Below are 22835 nucleotides of genomic sequence, written 5' to 3' on the forward strand. Positions count from 1 at the left end.
TAGTGAAGTCATGTGATTAATTACGTTTTACGATTTTTTTTTTAGAAATGAAGGTCCTGTTTTCATGCAAATGAGCCACTGCTCACCTCGCCCACTTCTACTGCATGGCCATGACTACAAGTGCGGTGCCGTTACCATGACGATTAGGAGAACAGAAAAATAATTCATTTTCCATAAAAATTATTATGTCTCGAAAGTGGAGCTTTTTTTTCAATATTTAAGAAATATATACAGTATCTCCTTAAAAATATTTTTTTAATATAATTTTTTAAATATTTGAATCTCAGAAAAAAGTCCCATAAAATTACAGCTATAGTCTTGTACTTATTTACAATATTTTTTTCAGTGCTTGTTATCAGAAGCTGGCCTTGTTAGCTAATTCTATTCCATGCAGCTCTGCTTATATTTAGATTTTTGACATTATCATGTTTTTATATATCAAATATATATCTCCTTAAAATATTTTTTTTAAATATATAAATCTCAGAAAAAAAGTCCCATAGAATTACAGCTATAGTCTTGTACGTCAATATTTTACTTTCAGTGCTTATTATCAGAAGCTAGCATTGTTAGCTGTTGCTATTCCGTGCAGCTCTGCTTATATTTTGGCTTTCACATGATCATGTTTTTACATTCAGTTCAACCTTCGCTTGAAAACGTCAACTTTTCTTGTGTGGAGAAACGCCACGTCAAGGCGATATTATGTAAATTAGCCGCACTGTTCCGGAAAATTAAGAATAGCATATAATAAAAGATTTACTGGTTGGTTAATTGCAGACACTCTAGACATCCAATTAGGCAATCCTTCCGTTTTCAACAGCTCTTGTTGGTGGGTGTGCTGGGGTCTATCCTATCTGGTCCTCCCAGGACTGGTCGCCGGCCAATCGGACGGCACATACAACCAATCATTCACACTCATATTCACACCATCGAACAAGGTCGAGTCCTCAATGAACCTCAAAGGCCCCCAACAGATGCCAAGCCGAGATTCTAACACAGAACCTCTTGACTGCGAGGCAGACATGCTAACCACTCATTCCGTTGACAACATCGCACTTGGCTAGCAAACGAAACTCGGGAAGAAGCACGAGCTTCCAGTCCGCAGCTATGCAAATATATGCGCAGTCACAGCATTCTTGTGTGCTGCCTTTTTTGTGCGTCTTTTATCAACCCCACGCTCGCAATGACTCATGCGTCCGCCGAAATACTTTTGGACTGCGAAAACAATTCTCCGCTCCAGACGGCAGTTTGTTTTTTTCTCTAAAGGAAGAATTGCAAACTATTTCTCACTGTGGCTTTCAAGTTTTATTTATATATATATCCCGACATTTCCTTTCCCTTATGGCTCTTTTCTTTCCGCTGGTGCCGTTTGAAAGCTTTCTCGTCTCTGGACTCTTTTCCTGTCATCTAACACCCCCCCCCCCCCCCACAAAGTTTCTCTCCATCCCTGCCACTACCCCCTCTGTCTGCCTTCCACAGTCTCTTTGGCATCTGAGTGGGACTCATGTGGGACTGATTGAGGCTGGAGGATGCAGACCTCATCAAAGCATCAGTGTGGTCGAACGCGAGTGAGCGACGGAGGCTCCAATCTCGCGCTGGTTAATGAGTGCCCCCCTCCCCCCCACCACCACCCCCGTCCCTCTCCTCCTGTTCCTCCTTCCTTCCCCCTCCCTCCAGCCGTGACATCCCTCCAGCGCCCATTGCAACACATCAGTTTAATCTTTCCTTCTCTTGTTGCGACCCCCCCCCACTTCCTTCCTCACCCCCCCCCATCCTTTTGACACCCCAGTATTCAAATCCCCCCCCTTCTACTCTCTCATTTAGTCCACTCCAATAGATTTAGTTTGATTCACACGTGCTTGTGAAGACGCAAACGTTTTAGATAAAAAAAAATAAAAAAAGTCATGACTAATGTATGAACTCCGCCTTTGGTTACACTGCGGACAAGCATGAAAAATGCCACAACATGAATACAGTAAGCAAAGCCACTTGAGAAAAAAAAAAAAAAATCAAAAATCCAGATGGCAACTGTTAAAAATCATCAAGCACTTCTACACCATTGCACGGTCATCCCTTGCTATATTGCACTTCGCTTCATCACGGACTTTTCACTGTGTCACAGGGTTTTTGCTGTGATTATTTTTCTCAATATACTAGAGATCCGAGATCGGGAAATGGCTGTGCACAGACACGCCCCATCCAACCTGATGGTGCTTGAGGGAGGGGCTGCAAAGAGGAAGCGTGTGGCATCATATTTAAAAAAGGCTCGAGGCGGTAATTACTGCCAAAAGTGCATCGACAAAGTGTTGAGCCAATAGCTGTGAATGGTTAACCAGTGAATTATTTCTTCTTTTCTTAAAAAAAAAAAAAAAAAGCAAAAACATCAAAACTTTTTTTTACGTCATTATGAGGTGTTGTGTGTAGAATTTTAGTGGGGGAATATTTTTTTGGGGTCATTTTTGGGATGAGGCTATAACATAACAAAATGTGGAAAAAGTGAAACGCTGTCAAATTCTTTCTGGACGCATTGCACTTTTGTGTACTCCTTAATACTCGAAAATGCCTTCGCACTTGACCGTTTTGGTAAAAATGTGTTTTATTTTAATTAAATATTGTTGACAAATACACATTTTATCAAACACGGCATAAGTTTCACTGAAATAAAACAGTCACTTCAATGTAGCTTATACTGTAAAACTAAAGGCATTTCAGTCTCGTGGTGTCACAGTCTGAACACTAGGGGGCACTATGTAAAACAAGTAGATAGAATACATAAGATATTATGAAGAATTGACACGAAGAAGAACTAAGGCTTGTGAAGCCATTTGACTCTATTTTGTGATTTAGGGCTATACAAATAAACTTGAACATAAAATAAAGTTATAAAATAAAACTTTGACAACTAGCAGGAGAAGAGCAGCTAAGACAAAATATCAGCTGAGTGATTTTATATCGCCAAAAAAACTAACAAGTTGAATACCTTCTATTCCAAGGTACCACTGTACTTGTATTCTTTAGCAAAAAAAAAAAAATCATCTTAAATCTAAAATGAAATATTATGTTTGACGCATTTGGGTATAGAAAGGTGAATTCAGCGTGAACGGGCCATTTGGAGCCTCTCGTTTTACATCCTGGTCTTAACGACACGCTTCGAAGCTTAGCTAAACATTTGCCGTCGCATTCTTTTAATAAAGAGAGGAAACCAAAACCCTCGGAGAGAACATCGCTAATATAGTTCCAGCAGTAAATTAGCCGTGTCCTCGCTACCCCCCCCCCCCCCCCCTTCGACCCACTCTCTTTATTTTGTCTAGCAGCCTGAGTGAGTGTGTGACTGCGATATTATGTGTATATTGTCACTGTGCATTGAGAGGATGACAGCTTCAGGATGTGTTTCTATACATGAGGAAAATAGCCAGACAACGTGTTCGTGGATGTAGATAAAGAAACAGTGAATGCCACACACGGGGAAATGGCATGTGGGCGGGGGGGGGGGGCCGGGGGGGTTCATGTTTTGTACTGTGTCTGTCTGACTGTAGCCGCTGTAACAAAGTAATTAGAGGCAATCTCTAGCAGGTCACAGTTTAGTCTATAGCGGCTTTACAAGAGACAGAGTGGGAGTAGTGAGCATGTAATGTACGGTTTAGCCACATTTTCACCTAGCGTTTCAGTTTGGGTCCATTGGGTTTCGTTTTTAATCAACGAACCCAGATTGGCCTGTACATTTGGCTCCGCAAGCTAAATGCTGTATTGTATGTATTACTGTGTTGTTTAATTTCAGATTTGACAGGTGGTGGAACAGACAAACAATTGAAGAGTAACTTTTCTATAGTATGCCATTATTTAAAAGATACACAACCGGCAGCTTTTTTTTTTTAGATTGAGAAAATATGAACACAACAGGAGTAGTTAATAATAATAATAATTTTAACTCATTCACTGCCATTGACTGCTATAGACGTCAAAAAAATCATTTTAACTTTTTCTGTTAGTTTAACTTTTTTCCCCACTTTTGTTAACAAGAGTATGAAAACCTAGATTTTTTTTTTATTGTACATTTAGAACAGATATAAAATGTATGATTAATCCTTAGTTAACTAGTGAAGTCATGTGATTAACTACAATTAAAAAGTTTAATCGCCTGACGCCCTGATAAAAATAATAATAATAATAATTAGGGGTGTAAGACGATTAAAATGTGTAATCGTAATTAATCGCATGACTTCAATAGTTGACTCACGATTAATCACAAATTTTATATCTGTTATAAATGTACAAAAAATAATAATTTAAAAAAAATATATGAAATAAAAAAATGAAATTAAATTTAAAAAAAGTTTAACTAATAGAAATAGTTCAAATGAATTTTTGATGCCTATAGCATTCAATAGCAGTGAATGAGTTAAATTATCAGCGCCTTTCATGACACCGAAGGACACTTTACAGGGCAGACTAAACTAAACTAAGACAATTAAAAGCAAACCCCAAAATTAGGGCAGAGAAAAATAAATAAATAAATAGATAAAAAGGCGTAAAATCAAGACAGTAAAAGGAAAGTGCTGAAACACTCCATAAAAGACAACCACAGATTAAAACTGCACTAATATTCAGTGTCACTCTAACAGTGAATAAAATTGTCCATTTGGTCTTTCCACCCTGCAATTCTTCCGTATGGTTTTGGTCCGCAAGCACCACCCTCAATAAACTATTTCCAGTGCAGCAGTTAGCAGCTTTTAAAGCTTTATTTTTGACTACCTGCACACTCGACACTGAAGAGGTTGATCGTAGAGTACACAATCAACTCAAATCAAGCACCAATGATTTAGAAAATATAAAATACGCACGCACACATGTTAGCTTAATGCTGACAAACAACACAAAACGCTATTGACATGCTAATAGTTAGCATTTCAATGGCCCTGTGTTTAGGGTGTTAAAAATTAGTATATGTTATCCCACTTTTATAGTGTTTGTCCCAAAAGGCAATGACTGTAGGAAAGATGAACCTATTGAAGTTTTATTTTTTTTATTTTTTTGCGTGTTCGTACAAGTTACTCGACTCTGCACGAGTGCCATCCCCTTGTGCTGAAGTCTGCATATTCCGCCAGCCGCCTCGTCAACCTGAGAACACCCTAATGACTTCCTCGCTCACTGCGCTGAGTGAAGTCATCCACTTTTCCATGTAGCTTCAAGTTTGAAGGCTTGAAGGAAGAGCGAGAGCGTCAGAGATTGGGAAAGTAACGGAAAGGGAGCAAGACAAAAGCGCTAATGAGGTATTCTCGGGTGGCGTTCGTCCTCCTTGAGAGAACACATGAAGCGTGCGCTCATTCAGTGCTCTATATGAAAAGCTGTAATGGAAAAGATCTGTTCCTGGGTTGATTCACTGTACCGTGGAAGCTCCACAGTGGAAACAACACGGAATTTGTACAATTTGGAGTTTTTGCTGGAAAGATTAAAAAATAAATAAAATAACATCACTGTCAAGCAGTGTGTCCAAATTTGGTCAATTTCATAATTTCCACAAGCTTATAGTCTTGCTTATCCCCCACATTTATTTATTTATTCATTCATCACAAATTATTAACTCATTCACTGCCATCAATTCATTAAAGAAAAAGATTATTAAAAATTCAGGGCCGACAGGCGATTAACATTTTTAATCGTAATTAATCGCATAACTTCACTAGTTAACTCACGATTAATCACACATTTTATATCTGTTCTAAATGTACAATAAAAAAAATCTAAGTTTTCATGCTCTTGTTAACACAAGTGGAATTTTTTTTAAACTAATAGAAATACTGTAGTTCAAATAAATTTTTGACGTTTATAGCCGTCAATGGCAGTGAATGAGTTAACCAACCCAGGGAGTTGAGAATATCTTGAGAACGTTAATGACGCAATGAGTAATAACGCGAAAAACAGTTTTTCCAAATGCGAGGATTCTTCACCGTAAACAAGCCGACGTTAGCCACGGCTGCTACGATGGTAGCATGATTTATTTATTACAGTAAATGTTATTGGTTTGTAGTTTTACTTTCTTGGAATATTGCTTACAATCAATTACAACAACAAAAAACAATTGCCATAGCTGTGCTGCTTCTGAATCCTGTTTTAAGACCGAATACTCATAAATAAATGCATGGCAAATGATTGACACCTCATCAGTCATGTCTTCTGCCTCTATTTGGTTGCTCTTCCTCGGGCGTGGCTGGTTGAAAATGGCACACTCCTCCCTGAAAAAAAATGCTAAAATGTTACAGTCACTTGTTTAGCTAAAGTATACTGTCACTTGTTGTCATGGTAACAAAATCCATACTCGCCATTGGCCTACCAGGATGGGATGAGGGTTGGCTCACTTGCATTAGACAGGACCTTCCTCTCAAACTGGCTAGTTTTATTTATTTTTGTATTATTATTATTTAATTATTGGGGTATTTTGACAAAGGCTTGTCACATATATGTTATTAGGACACCTGGGAACTATTTTAAATTATGAATAAAAAGTGTTCTTTAATAAAGGCTTAGGTGAACGTCCACCTACAGTTGTGAAATGTCATTTTTATGTTGAATGCATATATGAAGATAGATATGATTATAAGATATAAGAAGGTCGTTACTACAGTTGCCTGTATGTATTTCTGTGGGTATAGATTAGGTTATTTGAATGACTAGTGTTTTGCTGCCCTCTCGTGGCAAGCATATAGACACACAGTTGCAATGAGGACCTCTTACATCAAGCGCATTGAGCACATAAATAGCACAAATAAGACAACATTAACATTGTATATAACATTGTATATAACATTGTATATAACAATGATAACATTGTAATAGCATTTTCGGATTGAAATCATCCATATAAATGTATTCATCTTTTTAAAACGACAACTGAATGTTATTTAAAAAAAAAAAAAAAAAGCTTGAATAAAATACAAAAAAAGTAAATTAAAAAAATACATTAAAAATAAATAAATAACAAGCTTCTATTGTACTTAGAGCAAAACAAATTTTAATTCATTCTTAATCTTAAAAAGTACATCTAAAAGAAAGTAAAAAGTGTTGTACCGCTACTCTTGAGTTGTTTTTCTTTTTAAATGAATCTTTGTTGACAACTGCTCGCTCCATGTTTAAAGTACCCCGAGAGAACTTCTGTTATGATTTGGCGCTGTATAAGTAAATAAAGTCTAAATTAATAAATTAAAAATAAATAAAGGAAAGAAAAGGGGGGAAAACACCGTACAATGGAACCTGAATGAAACGTAGCGGGAATATTGACTCTTTTGTGTCAATGAATTAGAACCATGTAAATAATAAAACATTAAGTCTTTATTATTGACCGTAATATGATAAGAACAAAAAATACAAATCGAAAGTGAAGGGAGGGGGCGGATGAATCTGCTGCGGAAGTGGTAGTAAATTACTTCCGGTGGCTCATGTAAATCCCATTTTAGCCTTAGGGCGCCCCCTGCGGTCGTGGATGATCACTCCTCCAACCAATGGTTCCGGATTGTCGTCTTTGAAGCTTGTTTTGGCTCCTCCCCTCCGTCAGCCCAACTGAAGATGCGAACCACTTTGAGACGAAACCACACATATCAAAACTGAAACATACGCTAACTTTTTGGGATTTCGACTACTTAATTCGGACGAGTGTTTATTTCGCCACATCTACACGTCGGCGCGTTACTCAGGTGATTGGCTTTGTCAAAATCAATGAAAACGGTGCCAATCAGAAGGCGCCAATATATTCATGTCATTCATTTTTTTTTGTTATCTGGTCAACAGGCGGTTCGGGAGCTTCGCGGCGGGATGAGCGGCGACGAGACGCTGGCGAAGGAACACCCGAGACGGGAATAATCCGCGGAGGAACATGAAGAGCGCCATGACTGGGATAAAAAGCACTTTATTCGTCTGTCTGCACTGTGGTGAGCTACGCTACTTCGAAATGCATTATTGAGTGTGTATGTGCGTGCACATCTCACCACTCATCGGACACGCGCATTTGCATGGCGCTGTAATGATGCACTTGTCATATGATGCAGCCATCTTAATGACAAGGATGCTTGTTGTCCAAGCACTGGCGTGTTTGTTGCGTGGATTATGCAACAATTACTGAGCCGAATTATGCCGAATTTGGTGGACGCGTTTAACAAGGGCCAGAGTATGATCAGTTAAAATCTGAGCCACATCTGTGACTCATAGCACGAAAGTACTTATTTTTTGGCAGGGAATTTGGGCCAAGATCTTCCTGCGCTCATTGAATTAAAAAACACATTTTCACGGTGAAAAAGCTAGTTGCTTATTCTTATAAGGTCCTGTTAAATTGCTTGAAATGTTAATGACAACATACTTGTATGGGAATACGTTTGTGTTTTGTTTTGGAAAGAAATTGTATTATGAGAAAAAAAAATTTAGACTTCGACTTTAAAAGTCACATTGTCAGATAATGAGAATGAAGTTGTGTGTTTTAAAAAAGAAAGAAAGAACTAATCTGTAATATTTACAAAATAAAATAAAATTTTATTAGATACAAGGTTGGAATATTGCAACAATAAACTTTTTAAAGAACAAATGTTAATGTTTCAAGATGAAAAAAAAAGTCAATATTGAGATTCAAGTGGCAGTATTTCGAGATAAAAAATTGCAATGTAGCGAGGTCCATTTTAATTTATTTTAGAGAATAAAGCTGTATATTAGCTTTTTAATTGAGTAAAAAGTCTTTAGAATTTTAAAGTTGTATTTTTAGTTGGATTACAGAATGTTATATTGTTTAGGGATAGTTTTAATATTTCAAGAATGAAAACATATTTAGTGATAAAAAGTTAGAATGTTAAAAGAGTTGTTAGTGAAGTCAAGATAAAAACTTGAAATATTATTAATGGATGTCAATGTTTTTTCGTGATAAAATTGTGTAAATTATAAAATTAGATGAATATTTTACCTATTAAAAATGGCAATTTATAGTTCTTAGTTTATAAAAAGGTGGAATTTGTTTGAAATTCGGCATTCCTTTTTTCCTTAGTTTAACAACTCACTGAAATCGTAAGACTCTGCATTTAAGCGCTTTATGGATAGTGGTGGGAGCAGCATGCTGAAAAATCTCATTTGGAATACAAAATGTGTAAATTGACTTTTGGAAAAAAGCATGGTCTTCAACCCAAATTGAGCTTTGTGATGTTTACGCTTTCTCCTTATAAAAACGTAGCTGCCCCCTCGCCCTCCATCTTGACCCGTCCAGACAGTGTTGAGCATTGTCACAAACTGCGGCGTCCCTATCAGTCCCAATCCCTGAGTTTCATGTTAATTAGGTCTCTATCCGCTTAAGCCTCCCCAGTCAGCCTCTATGTTATTATCCATGGGCGTGTCGTCGTGACGCAGCGGCTCGCCCAACAGTTGCTGCGTGTGTAGTAAGACCACACACACTTGCACACACACGTCCAGTCTTTCAGGTTTGTTCAGGTTGTAATCCATTTTAGGTTAGGTCTAAGGTAGCATTTGGCATCCACTGATGGTGAATTTATTCCTCCGCTTTTGACACTGATGACAGATTAAGACAGATATCCCCTCCAGGGAGGAGAGCCAACGTTAAAAATGTGCGGCCCTCTAAACAATGTGAAACGATCATTGTTGTGGTCGGGGGAAAAAAGGCTGTCGTCACGAGAGACGTGGTGCCAAAATAGATTTATGGCAGGGAGAGTTGCAGGTTTAGATACACTTGGTCTATCTAGAATGAGAGCCAAAGCAATTAAAAAATTAAACACATAAATATTAAGAAAAATGAATAAATACTTGACAAAAATAATTAAAAAAAATACTAGCATATAGTAAAAATATATACGTATTAGACAACAAATAAAGACATTTAAAAAATATCCTCAAATACTTAGACAAAATTAATAACTAGGGGTTAAATCGATTTGGCAATATATCACGATATTACAGCGCACGATTCAATATGCAGACGAGTCGATACATATTACATATTAGACAAGAATATAAAAAATAAAAAAAAGCATAGTAATATATGTATTGGACAACAAATAAAAAAAAAAATTTTTCAGTACTTAAATACTTGTTTTTTATTATAACAGTAGACAAAATAACATTATGTTAAGTGGGTCAATTTGAGACAAATATAAAAAGAAAAGTACAATAATATTATTCCCAAATTATCCCCCTAAAAACAAATATTAGCGGAGAAATACACAAATGGTATTTAAGGAAAAATACTAAAATATATTTAAAAAAAAATACGAAGTGTTTTAGAGGGGTAATATTTAAATGTTGGCGTAAAACTAATAAAACCTAAAGAACATTTTAATAAATTAAAACATAATACACAATTATATAAAAAAAAAAACGGGTGAAAAAGTGTGAGAAAAAAATAAAAAGCGTAACCCATTTCATAGCACAGTAGCAACTTCTTTGATGTCTTTTTCTTTGTTGTCTTTTATGTTTTGCAGCATTTTTATTTATTTTTTTACAAGATGAAAGAAGCCAAAAGACTACTTCTGAGATGCTAAATACATTATTAACCACATTTACAGATATGAAATTATGATCATCCCTTCATTAGATGTTTATCAACTGTACAATAACACTTATAAGGTGTTGCCGTTTGAAAGTGCAAGTTTGCTGAGTTCTTCGCGGCCTCACAGTCCTCTCTGTCTCCTCTGTCTTGCGTTCACAGTGCTCCAGTACGTGGCGTCCCGCGAGGTGACCGTCCCCGCCGGACCCTTGTACCGCGTGGCCGGCTTCTCCCTCTCCGTGCCCTGCGCCGTCTCCGGCTACGAAGGCTCAAGCACGCAGGACTTCGAATGGTTCCTGTACAGGGACGACGCGGGCGACAGGCAGATGGGAGTGGTGTCCACCAAAGACAAAGACTTCCCTTACGTCCCCTACCAAGTGCGGGTGAGGACCGGGGAGGTGAGGGTTGACCGCGACTCCGGTGACCGGGCGCGGCTGGTGATGCAAAGGCTGCGCACGGACGACCAGGGCAAATACGAGTGCTACACGCCGAGCACGGACACCACCTACCAGGGGTCCTACAGCGGCACTGTGGTCGTCAAAGGTAAAGGGGCAAAATAGCACACCATCTGCTCATAGTGTTTGCCACCGGACACTTTATTAGGGACAGCTGTTCAATCTTGTGTAGGCCAGTGAGATGACCCCAAGAGGTCATGCATAAAATACTCAAAAATATTGGTTGCAAAGTACATCAAGATTAGAGCAACAAAACAAAAGCTTCAAAATATTAGATGGAAAAATAATAAATATTAGAGTAAAAATGTAAGAGCATGAAGGGGAATATACACAAGTAGAAGAAAAATAAAATAGTTTCCGTTAGGAATTATTAGGAAAATGCAAAAATATCAAAGTATTAAATGAAACACACAAATTTAGATTAGTTATGCATAAATATTAGAGGAGAAAATAATCGTATTAGACAAATAATGTCAAACACTAAAGTAGACAAAATACACTAATATTAGAGGAAAAACACAATTCTGAGAGGAAAAATACACATTATGAGGAATATGCACAAACAGAGGAAAAATACAAAAATATTGGAATTGCAAAATATTAGACAAAATTATCATACAATAGAAAAATATTGCATGAAATGCACACAAATTTGAGAAAACATTAAGATAAAATAAAAATATAATTAAAATACATGAGACAAAAATAAAAGGTATAAACAATATTATTATTATTAATAATAATAATGATACATAAATATGAAGGGAACATTTTAAAATAAAATGTAAAAATATTGGACAAAATTGAAAATTGTAGAAATAATTTTTTTTTTTTAAATACACTTAAAGATAAGATGTAAATAAACAAATGTTTAAAAAAAAATTAAAAAGTGTACAAAAGATCTGAATATAAAAAAGCATTACACAACAAATATTGAAAATAAATAGATAAAAATACACTAATACTAGTAGGTGAGACTGAAGTCAGGTGACGTGCAATATCTGCCTGTTAGTATGCCGCTGGCTACTTCATTATGTCCAACTGCATGAAATTGTGTCGGACAGTGAGTCTACCACCTGAAATCCTTTCATAGTTGAAACCCTTCAGTTTTGATTGACACTGTCAGAAAGGTATTGATTTATTAACAACAGGCACATTATTGTGGTTGTAATGTTAAGTGGAGAACAAATCTCTTGGCGCGTTGAATTCTACATGATGTGACATTTCTATAGCGCAGTTGAAACCAGGAAGTCCACATTGCTACCAAGATGAAATCATCGTCCTTGTTGAGCAGCAGCCAAACTGGTTACATTTTTTTTTTTGCACCGGACTGATTGCATCACTGAATGTTATGCATTGCAGCTCAGAATCAAAATGGCACAATGGAGACAAACCCCGGATCTCCAGACCGTGCTACTGACCACGCTGACACTTCACAGCTCATCTAAATATTGTATTCTTCCTGTGTTGGCTTACTGGAATCAAATGCCCCTCATTTGTCCACTTACAGTGATCCCCGACACGCTCCAGATCAGCTACAGCCGCTCCCTGACCGGGCAGCCCCTCCCGGAGGGGGCCGAATTAACTCTGACGTGCTCGGCCAGCATCCGCTCGGAGCAGCTCACCCACCTGTCCGTCACCTTCGGGAAGCGCGGCGGCCAAGCGGGCTCGGGTGGCAGGACGGCGCCGGAGCTCAGCACCGTCCGCGAGATCATCTCCATCGATAAGCTGCTGGGCGTTGTGCCCGGGCGCGCCTACAAGAAGCGCTACGACGACGGCGACATCACGTTGGAGAAGCGCAACGGAGAGGACGGCCAGGACCAGTACATCATGAAGATGAAGGTGCTGCGCCCCAACGACACGGGGGCTTATTTCTGCGAGGCCGCGCAGTGGATTCGGGACCCGGACAGTTCATGGCAGAAGATTGCTCACAGGACGCTGGACATGGGCAACCTGACTGTGAAGCAACTCTGTGAGTACGATCGCATCCTTTTACTGGAAGTGCTTCTCAGCAAATGGGGTTAGCCGCCACTTACTTTATTTTAATTGCTTATACGGCGTTACATTAACTTACATGTGCCCCAATTTAAGAGCTTTTACAAACATATTAATATGATTTGAAAACCAACATTATCCTTAAAACTAAAGCTTGAAAAGCCATCAAATGGATTTTGTGAAAATTAAGGTTTTAAATGGCATTAAATAATTAATAATAATAATAATAATTAATTTTATATATATTTGTGAAGACAGGGGAAACACTAACAATCAACAAAATGGACAGGAGTCCACATGTTCCTTCATTTTCCAGTTATTTTGCTCTTAATTTTAAAATAATTATATTTGTGTCATCAACGTCCAACATGAAATGCTAATGCCACCTCGTGACAAACACATTTGTCAAAAATAAATCTCACTCCCCAAAACTCACTCTTTTACACTCCGTTTAAAATGTAATCTTTTTAACTTCAAATAATTGTGTAAATTACTATAAGATACTATGTCATTGAATTAAGTTACAACCATGCTCGTATTAAGAATTAAAAAAAAAACTTGCAAAAAAATTATATTTTATTGTACATTTAGGACAGATATAAAATAAACAAATAATTAGCGACCAATTGCGAGTTAGCTGTGTAAATCATGAGATTAATTATGATGACAACATTTAAGGGCGTGGCCATAAATTTTTTTTTAGGTTGCATTAAAACCGCAAATTGGACCCGGAATGAGTAAAAAAACATGAATAGGTGACTTTGCAAATAATTAAAAAATATTAAAACAGCTCTGAAGGAGAGGAGCCACAGTTCCATTTCAGTCACTACGAAGTGGCTGGGGAGAGGCAAGTCTGGCGCCCCCCCACGACCTGAATCCCGGATAAGCGCTTGTAAATGGATGGATGGACGGACAATGCCACCTCAAAGCACTATGAATTTAGAGTGTTGTTTTTTTATTTGAACACTGCACCGGTTAAGTGACTTTGAAGTTGTTATTGACCGTTGTTACCAGACTGGGTGGTCTGAGTATGCTCGAGAGTTAATTGGAAATGGTTGCAATAAAATTCCGCCGTGGTTGGACCGGATACAAAAAAAAGAGCAATTGCGAAGCCACAAAAACCTCAAACCTTGATGGTTATGAGCAGCAAAAGACCTCACCAGGGGCCATTCGTGCAAGTTCCGTACGGGAAATCGAGGCCGCGGTTCACACAGCCTTGCAAAAGCTTTTCCTGCTCTCGGGTTTGAGGCGCATGTTCAGGTGGTAGGGTCAGAATTTGGGAGGGGATATTTTATGAATATATTCAAGGCATTTTTTTTTTTGTAAACCAGATGAAACCAGTCCATCCAAACTTCTTGCTCTAATAGTATATTCGAGCCTAAAAAGGAATCGATACCTTGTTTGGATGCTATGTTGTTAGCATATTTACGTTTCAAAGTCTCCAGCAACAGTCAATAGCGAGCTAATAGAGTTGACTTAATAATAATTTCACAAGAGTACCGACAGCTCTGACGACACCAAAAGTGCAAAAGGAATGTGTTTTACTAACAAGTCACGATTTGTATTTTGGCATAAGTCAGCCTGGGCTTGTAGCGCTAGTGGCTACACTGGACTCTTTCCAGACTTCCGAGTGCTTGGATTCTTTTTTTTGTTTGTTTGTTTATTTAGTTTTTGCCTAGCGCTTTCTTGGCAGGCAGCCGTAAAACCCGTTGACAGCTGATTGGTTTTCTGGCTGCTCCTTCAGCTCGTTGCCCACCTGGCCAGTTTAGGGGGCTCATGAAATGCCGGCGTGATTCTCCTGACACGCTCCAAGCTCAGCTCTTTCTCTCTCGTTGATGATGAGCCAGCCGAATGTGGTGGGTCGATACCAGCTGGCCGCCGGCCAGTTGCCTCGCAGCCCGGCTCGCTTTTTTTTTACGCCCCTGAAAGCTTTCACGCCGATCCAGAGGATTCAATATTCTTTTCATCCACCTTGCACTTATTGACACTTGGGATTTGTCCTTTCCTCAAGTTTTGTAGTTAAAGTACTAGGAAGTTAAAAGGCAACAAAGCAAATTTATGTGTTCTTGGAACGTAACAGCCTTTTTTCTAGTTTAGTATTCAGTAGATGGTGGCTGTAAACACACACACAATTGTACCCTCCTTAATAAATTCTACTGAATGGGATTGGAATCAGGAACAATGCATGCGTTATGTTGCATGTGTTCGCTCAGCACCTTCCCCTTTTGTTTGTAAAGACAATGCATCTATTGTGATTAGTGAATAGTGAGCACGGAATATCTGTTAACCAGGATGCATGTATAGTCACAACAAGCCACTTTCCATCAAAACTTAATTTTGAACTACAAATGTTTGGCCTGTGAGCACATGAAACCTGTGTGTGTGGCGCATGTAGTGGACACGTTGCTAGGTGGATTTTTTTATTTGTTTCATTTTTTACAAAAGCTGAAATGGATTAACGGCATTTCCATTCATTTCAATGGGAAATGATGATTTGCAATGCAAGAGTTTTGAGTTAGGAACATGGTCGGAAATGAATTAAACTCGTGTCTCAAGGCATTGCCGTTAATGTTAATTTAGTGTTTTAATATTTTAGATGACAGATAATATGTAGGAAAAAAGTGTTTCCATCGTGATGAGCACGCACGAGAACAACTAAGCAATGAGGCAGACAAGTACAGTCAAAGCTAACTGCGCTAGCCCATATGCTAACTATCGTAAACTCCGGCCCAATCCCATTACTTCCTCTTCACCCTGCACCCTTTGTCTCGTTTATCTCTCCTCTCTCCTTTCTACTTCTTTGTGGAGGCAAAGGCAAAAAAAAAAAAATCCCTCGGAATTGGGAACGTACCGCAGCTGTGTGCTTGGTTGTGACGTAACAGACGTGACAATAGCGAGCGTTTACAAAAAAACACAATTGTGCCAATTTCTGCCCAAGTATCATTACTATAACATTCAATGTCTCCTGCGTTTTGTTTTTTTCCTGGTGCCGCCATTGCTTCCGCGGTGTTGCCCAGGGGCGTAAGGGAGAATTTAGGGACGTCGGCATCTATCTTCTTGAAAATGGACCTCCAGTCCTCGTCTTTAACCCTCCCCCCTACATTTACGGAGAATTGGGAAACTCCTTTGTCCGCGTGAACGCACATTCATAAGGGGCAGGGACGAGATGAGGGGCGGTACTGGGATTTGGCCTTCATCTCATCACTCATTAATGCTGCCTGCGCTGAAGCCGTGTCCTCTCTCGCCCTACAGCCGAGTCTCTGAGCGTGACGTCATCGCCCCAAGGAGAGGTGACCCTGCAGGTGGGTTCGCCTCTCCTCCTGACCTGCGAGGTCAACGGGCTGCCTTCCGACGTCAACTCTGGCCTGCAGGTCCAGTGGATGAAGAGGGGCTCTGCAGGTGGCGAGTTAATTGGCTCTGGAGGCGTGGAGGTAAGACTCTTATCTCATGAGGGAAGTAATGAATGAAACTGGGTCATTGTTGTATTCCCTTTCACAATTTACCGAAGACTTGATTACTTCCTTGATTACTAACAGAAACATACATAACTGTTTTGTGTCAACTGAAATTTCGTTTTCGCATTATATTACTGGAATGATTCAAAAACGGTTGCTTGTCGTTCTTGCGTTGACGCGTGTACTCACCAAAATGACGTATTAAATTCTAGGGACGTGTCACCCTACTAAATTCATTGATCTGTATAGTAGTTCTTATTTAGCAGCAAACAAACAGAAAGGACCCCTTGAAATGGTGAAATTGACTCAAAAATTGCTGATTCAAACCATTATAAGCTCTCAAGACTTTTTTGGGGATGGTTTTCTCATGTCCTACCAAATTTCATATTGCTAAAATACTTGCTTCCAAGGCAGAATTAAAAAAATATTGCATAAAAAAAAAATTATATTAAAAATAACATTAAAAAAATCTCTCTTGACAAGTTTGTCTGGAAGTATTCCTGCACATGGCCCAAATGTCTCCGCTTTGAACCAAAATGGCTGACATTCCTGTGTCTCTTAAAGCAGTGGTTCTTAACCTTTTTTCAGTGACGTACCCCCTGTGAAACATTTTTTTCAGCCAAGTACCCCTTAACTAGCATTTGGTATATAGAGAAAGTTTGGCCAACTCGGTTTCAGCAGGGTAACAAGTTGGCGTCCATATGTCATGTGACCAGCAGTTGTGATTGTTGCTATGTGTCCCCCTCCCTTTAGAGCAGCAACGTTTTTGTACCCAATCAGAGCTGTATATAGAGAGAGTTTGGCCAACTCGGTTTCACCAGGGTAACAAGATGTCATGTGACCAGCAGTTGTGATCGCTGCTATGTGTTCCCCCTCCCTTTAGAGCAGCAACGTTTTTGTACCCAATCAGAGCCGTATATAGAGAGAGTTTGGCCTGCTCGGTTTCAGCAGAGTAACGGGATGGCGTCCTTATGTCATGTGACCAGTAGTTGTGATTGGCCAACTGCTGGTCACATGCCAGTTGTGATTGGCCATCTGCTGAAACCGAGTAGGCCAAACTCTCTCTATATACGGCTCTAATTGGGTAGTTACTAGTGACAAAGCGTTGCTGCTCTAAAGGGAGGGGCAACACACAGCAGCAACCATCATGGATATGAGTCATTGTGCAGATGATTATACAGACGTGTCTTTCTTCAGCGCTGAAGTCTTCAACAGCCAAAGTTCAACAGTTCATCCGCATGCTTTGTTATACTATAAGAGTAAATATGGGATAACTTATGTAAATTTATTCTAGTTGTTGTTGATGGTCTTACCAGGTGGAGGTGGCCAGGATGAGCCCAGACGGCGTAGTAAGTTGGGGGGACGACGTCAGCCGAGCCAGCGGCGGCTCGATGGAGAAAGTGGCGGAGGCCAGGTACTCCCTCAAGTTGTTCTCGGCCCGGCCATCCGACTCTGGCGTTTATCGCTGCGTGGTGAGCGTGTACGCCGGACGCAGGATCCCCGCTCCTTCTACACCGGCGACACTCACGCAGAGGTCCGAGGGCGTCACGGTCAATCTCAAGACCAAAGGTGAGACGCCGCAATCGCATCTACACCACCTCGCTTAATACATGCTTCTTTTCCGTAGATGTTGTCGTTTCAGCCGAGGCTCAGCTGGCCCGAGGGCCTCTCCTGAAACGGGGCAGCACCATCACCCTCCTTTGCACCGCCACCATCACAACCACGGGCCCCGCCCAAGCTCAGCTGCAGTGGCTGCGTTGGCCCATCCCCGAGCGGCAGATCAGCTCGCCCAAAAGCCCCACGCCAGAGCCGGCCCCCCCACCCGAACCCAAACTGGTAGCATCTCTCAGGTACGACGGCGTGGTGGACATCTACGTCAACGGCAGCGAGGTCAGCGTGGACCGGCTGTCCGCCGTTAGCTACCGGCTGCGGGTCCACGCCGCCACCATTGAAGATCAGGGCATGTACGCGTGCCACGCTGAGGCCTGGGGGCAGGATCCGCACGGAGGCTGGTACAATTCTGGGGTCAAGGCTGAGTCCAATGCAGTCACGGTTTACTTGTATGCCCGAGGTAAGACGCTCGCTCGCTCGCTCGATCAATCAATCAAACTTTATTTCTATAGCCCCTTTCATTCTGCAGAATCTAAAAGTTCTAGATAGATACTTTTGAAACCTTGGGGAAGTGGTAGTCCTAATTTAAAGTAGCTCATTTAAAACAAAAACAATTCTCACAAAGTAATGTAAAGCAAATTAATTCCAAACTAATAGAGTGGCACTGTCACGAAATCTTTATTAACTTCAGTCAACCGCCCCAAAAAATATTGACAATATGTTCTATGCAGTCCCACTAGTCTAAATACGGTATTTTGGTTAATATTGTGTTAGTGGAATAGTTAGGCAGCGAAATCCAGCCGTTTTTATCAATATCAGAAGGCGGCCATTTTGCCACTTGCTGTTGAGTGAAAATGACATCACAGTTGCTCAGGTAACAACCAATTACAGCACAGCTTGAGAAAACAGGTGAGCTGTGATTGGTCCTTGCCTGAGCAACTGTGATGTCATCTTCAGTCGACAGCAAGTGGCAAAATGGCCGCCCCCGGCTGGATTTTGCTTCATAACTCATATTCCACAAATGTAATATGAATCAGAATGTTATGTTTAGACTAGTGAAGTCATATATAACATTGTTGTCAAGAAATGTTTAAGGTTGACTTTTTGGTTGACATTTACATAGCATTATAAAGAGCTATCTTTTCATTAGACAACACTAAATCGCAATTTATTAGTCCACAAAGTAGTCATTGTAAAGCTAGTCGATTTACTGCCTCCTTAAAAAGTTCCATACCAAAACCATTGATAATCTGAACTGTAGGCAACAAAAGTGAGTACACCCCTAAGTGAAACTGTCCAAATTGACCCTAATACAAGTTTAAGGTGGAATTAACACAAATAAAGCTAAAACTAAAGTGAAACTACTCCCTTTAGTTGCTGACCTCCTCCTCATCCCCCTGGTGGCCGGCGTGTCGTCCGCCCTGCTGGTGGGCATCGTCATCATCGCCACGGTGACCTGCTGCTTCATGAAGCGTCTGGCCAAACAGCGCGTTCGGAGGTAGCCGCCGTACTCGCCGTAGCCGCCGCCGGGATGACCTTGCGCTGGCCCAAGTGGATGCCAAACCTTTTCTACATGTTTTTTTTTTTTTTTTATAACCGTGTTAACGAGGTCACCAGCGCCGCTCACTGTTCTCAGCTCCTCCTCCATTCTCCATCAGTTGTTGTTTATGCTTCGGTGACCAGATTTTGATTTCCCTCATGAACTCAAATAGTTGCTCTTCATCGACATGCTGTTTCTCTAAAAAGCCACGTGAGCATTTGCAGACTTGACGCAACGGGTATGGAAACAAAGAGACTTTTTGTTGCTTATTAGGTGCTGACTGGTAGATTTGGAAGCGCTACATTAAATGCACTAAGCTAAAGTGTGTTTAATGTTGTTTGCAAATAAGCTCATTCTTCAAATTCTTTGTCAAGCACTCAGATGACAAAAAAAAATAAAAAATATGGGACCAAAACCACTTAGCGTACAGTATTTGCTCAAGTAGTGGCTGTTTATTTGCAAATAGTGTTAGCTGTGTATTTGAGAGGAGGCCTAAAATAAAGCTGGAGTTTGAACACGTCTGCCTCATAGCAAACAAATGCTTTGCTCCATTTGAAGTTTGCACTTGACTAGCTTCTGTTGGTTTGACAAAAAAACGTTTGTCTTTTTGACATTAATGACAGCCATTATTTGAGGCACGGCATCAAATTTTATTTCTTCCGGGGAACAAGGCAAATTTCAAAAAAAAAAAAAAAAAGACCGATCTCGTATTATTTTTTTCTAAACATACTACTATATTCCCATCTGTATACACTTTTTCTTGAAAAAAAAGTAGTCACATAATTTTTACATTTTTCAATCCAACTTCATTCTCGTAGAAGTCAGACTTTTTTACCCTCTTAAACACACATTTCACGTATTAACATTTTTTTTATCTGATGTCATATTACTTTTTATTCAGATAATTTTTTTTAATTCAATTTGATAACTATTTTCTGTATATAACTTTTTTTTCGTTTTATATTACAACAAATACAACTTTGATGTTGTAACATCTGTTGTTAAAAGAGTAAAAAAAAAATCCAATATTATAAAAAAAAAAAAAGAAGAATATTAGGCCTCTTTTCTCCCAAAAATCTGACTTTATTTCGATGCATTAAAAACAAAGTTTGTCTTTTTTTTTTTCTTGGAAAAGTGTGACTATTCTTTTTATGACTTTAAATTTTTTCAATCTTTTTTTTTTTTAATAAAAAGGCTATTTGTTGAAATATTGAAAAAAAGTATTTTATTCTTCCAACGTCATGCCTTTTTTTTTCCCCTTGGAAAAAATAGGACTTCTTTAATCTCATAATATAATTTCAGGGAAAAAGGTACATAATTAAAAACATGAACTCAGCAAGTCTGTCGTAAATAATTCTCATGATGCACATTATTTTCTCAATGCAGCTGACGTGCATAAGGCCACTATTTGAGGAAATATGTTTCTTTGTGCTTACTTGAAATTTTCTTTCTCCCTTTTTTTTTTGTGTGTGTGTTAATTTCCGGGTATCTTCATGTGACTGAGGCGGACAAAGAGTGCTGTGATTTCCCTGAATGTTTATGTGTGCGTGTGTGTGTTGTCTTGCACTGAAAACTTGTGTCAAAAGTCTCTCTTCTGTCGACGCTTGAAAACATGAAGGAAGAAAGTGAGCCTCCATTAGCGAAACAAACAAAAAAAAGAGGTCCTCTCTGCTTGCGCTGTATATTTTTTGGCGTCCCTTCCTAAAGCCTGATTATAAATGTTGCTCACGAACATTGGGGGTAAAAAAAAAAAAATGCTGCATTCTGAGCCACTTTGCTCCAGATCAAGCACTCAAAGCTGATTTTTCACAACCCCCCCCCCTGAACCCCCACCCCCACTGGCACAGATGTGTGAGCACGCACAGCACAGCCTGGCAGGATGGTGGGTGATAATCCCACTTTAGAACGGTGCAGCCACAACCCCACCATGTGTTTAAAGCATCAAACCCTTTGCTGAGTCCTTTGCATGGTGTTCGAACACTGTCCCTGAACGCGTCCTTAAAAGGTGCTTTTTAGAAATAAAAACAAAAAACTGTCATGCGTTTGTCACTTTTGCTGTCATGTCTCACTTCATTGGTGTTCGACGCTGAGAGTTGCTGTTGCAGAATGTTCCAGAGACAAAAAAACACAAATGGTGGACGCCTTGTGCATCCCGAGATTATTGAGTCTAGAAAAATTTGACTTTTGCTTTAAGTACAATGTGGCTTTTTTTCTTACACCTTGTAAAATTTGAAATTTGGATTTTAAAAAATAATGTAAAATTATAAATATGGATTTAAAACATAATATATCGTTTCAACCATTAAAAAAAAAAGTTTCAATTCAAATTTATTATTATTTTTTTTAAAAAACACACAAAAATTGTAATATGGGGAAATTACGACCTTTTTAGATTGTCCTTTTTTTCAGATTTTTTTTTTATCTGGTAACATTTAAAAAAAAAAAAAAAAAACTAAAACAAACATCCAATATAATGAATTACAATGTTTTCTCAAAAATGAAAACAAAATTTGGTCAAATGGAAAAATGTGATTTAATTAAAACATTTTTTCTTATACCTAGGTTAATGTTAATTGTAAGATAGAGTTGTTTGTTTTTGCTAATGAAAAAATTGATTTATATTTTTTGTGAAGTCTTGTAAATCACAACTTCTTTTCCTCTCCAGAATCCCACTTTAGTCTCGTAAAATTCTGACTTTTTATCTTGAAATGGAATGTTGTTAATCGTGTGAAACCACAACCTTTTTTTCTTGAAAAATTTGACTTTAACGTTAAAAGGATCTATTTTTTTCCCTCCCAAAATTGAGTTTTTAATCAAGTAAAATAATGTTTTAAAAAATGTTATCTGGGGGAAAAAAACTTTATGTAATTTATTAAAACTGCTATTTTTTTTTTAAATGTCAGTAAAAAGTTTAATTTTGATTTTTTTTTATACTTTGTCGAGTAAAAACATGCCTTTAATCTGATAGTTATTTTTCAAAGACAATATAATGTGGTGAAATTGCATCTTAAGATTTTTCTCAAAAAAAATTGCCTTAAATCTTGTAAAACGCAGACTTATTTCCCCCCCAAAATGTTACCACATCTAACCCTTTGCGTGGTGTTGTTGCTCTGTCCCTGAATGCATTTTAAAACGTCTTGTCATGGCGCTTTTACTGTAATGAATAATAAAGCACTCTGCATTTGTCACATGCTGTGACGTCTCCTTTCTGAGTGTTCAACCCGTGATGTTGCTTGTGTTGATTCCTCATCCTG

At 38.9% G+C, this 22835-nt stretch overlaps 1 protein-coding gene across 1 annotated transcript; it reads left to right on the forward strand.

Annotated features, from left to right (window-relative positions):
* Window positions 1–7525: 7525 nt before the first annotated feature.
* Window positions 7526–22771, forward strand: igsf8 (immunoglobulin superfamily, member 8). Its single transcript, XM_077573958.1, has 8 exons — window positions 7526–7688; window positions 7783–7922; window positions 10688–11068; window positions 12491–12952; window positions 16228–16406; window positions 17747–17999; window positions 18058–18501; window positions 19416–22771. The coding sequence occupies exons 2-8, from the start codon at window positions 7868–7870 to the stop codon at window positions 19541–19543; spliced, it is 1902 nt and encodes a 633-aa protein (XP_077430084.1). The 5' UTR covers window positions 7526–7688; window positions 7783–7867; the 3' UTR covers window positions 19544–22771.
* The last annotated feature ends 64 nt before the right edge of the window (window positions 22772–22835 follow it).

Source organism: Vanacampus margaritifer, chromosome 8 (assembly GCF_051991255.1).
Source record: "Vanacampus margaritifer isolate UIUO_Vmar chromosome 8, RoL_Vmar_1.0, whole genome shotgun sequence".
Lineage (NCBI taxonomy): Eukaryota > Metazoa > Chordata > Actinopteri > Syngnathiformes > Syngnathidae > Vanacampus > Vanacampus margaritifer.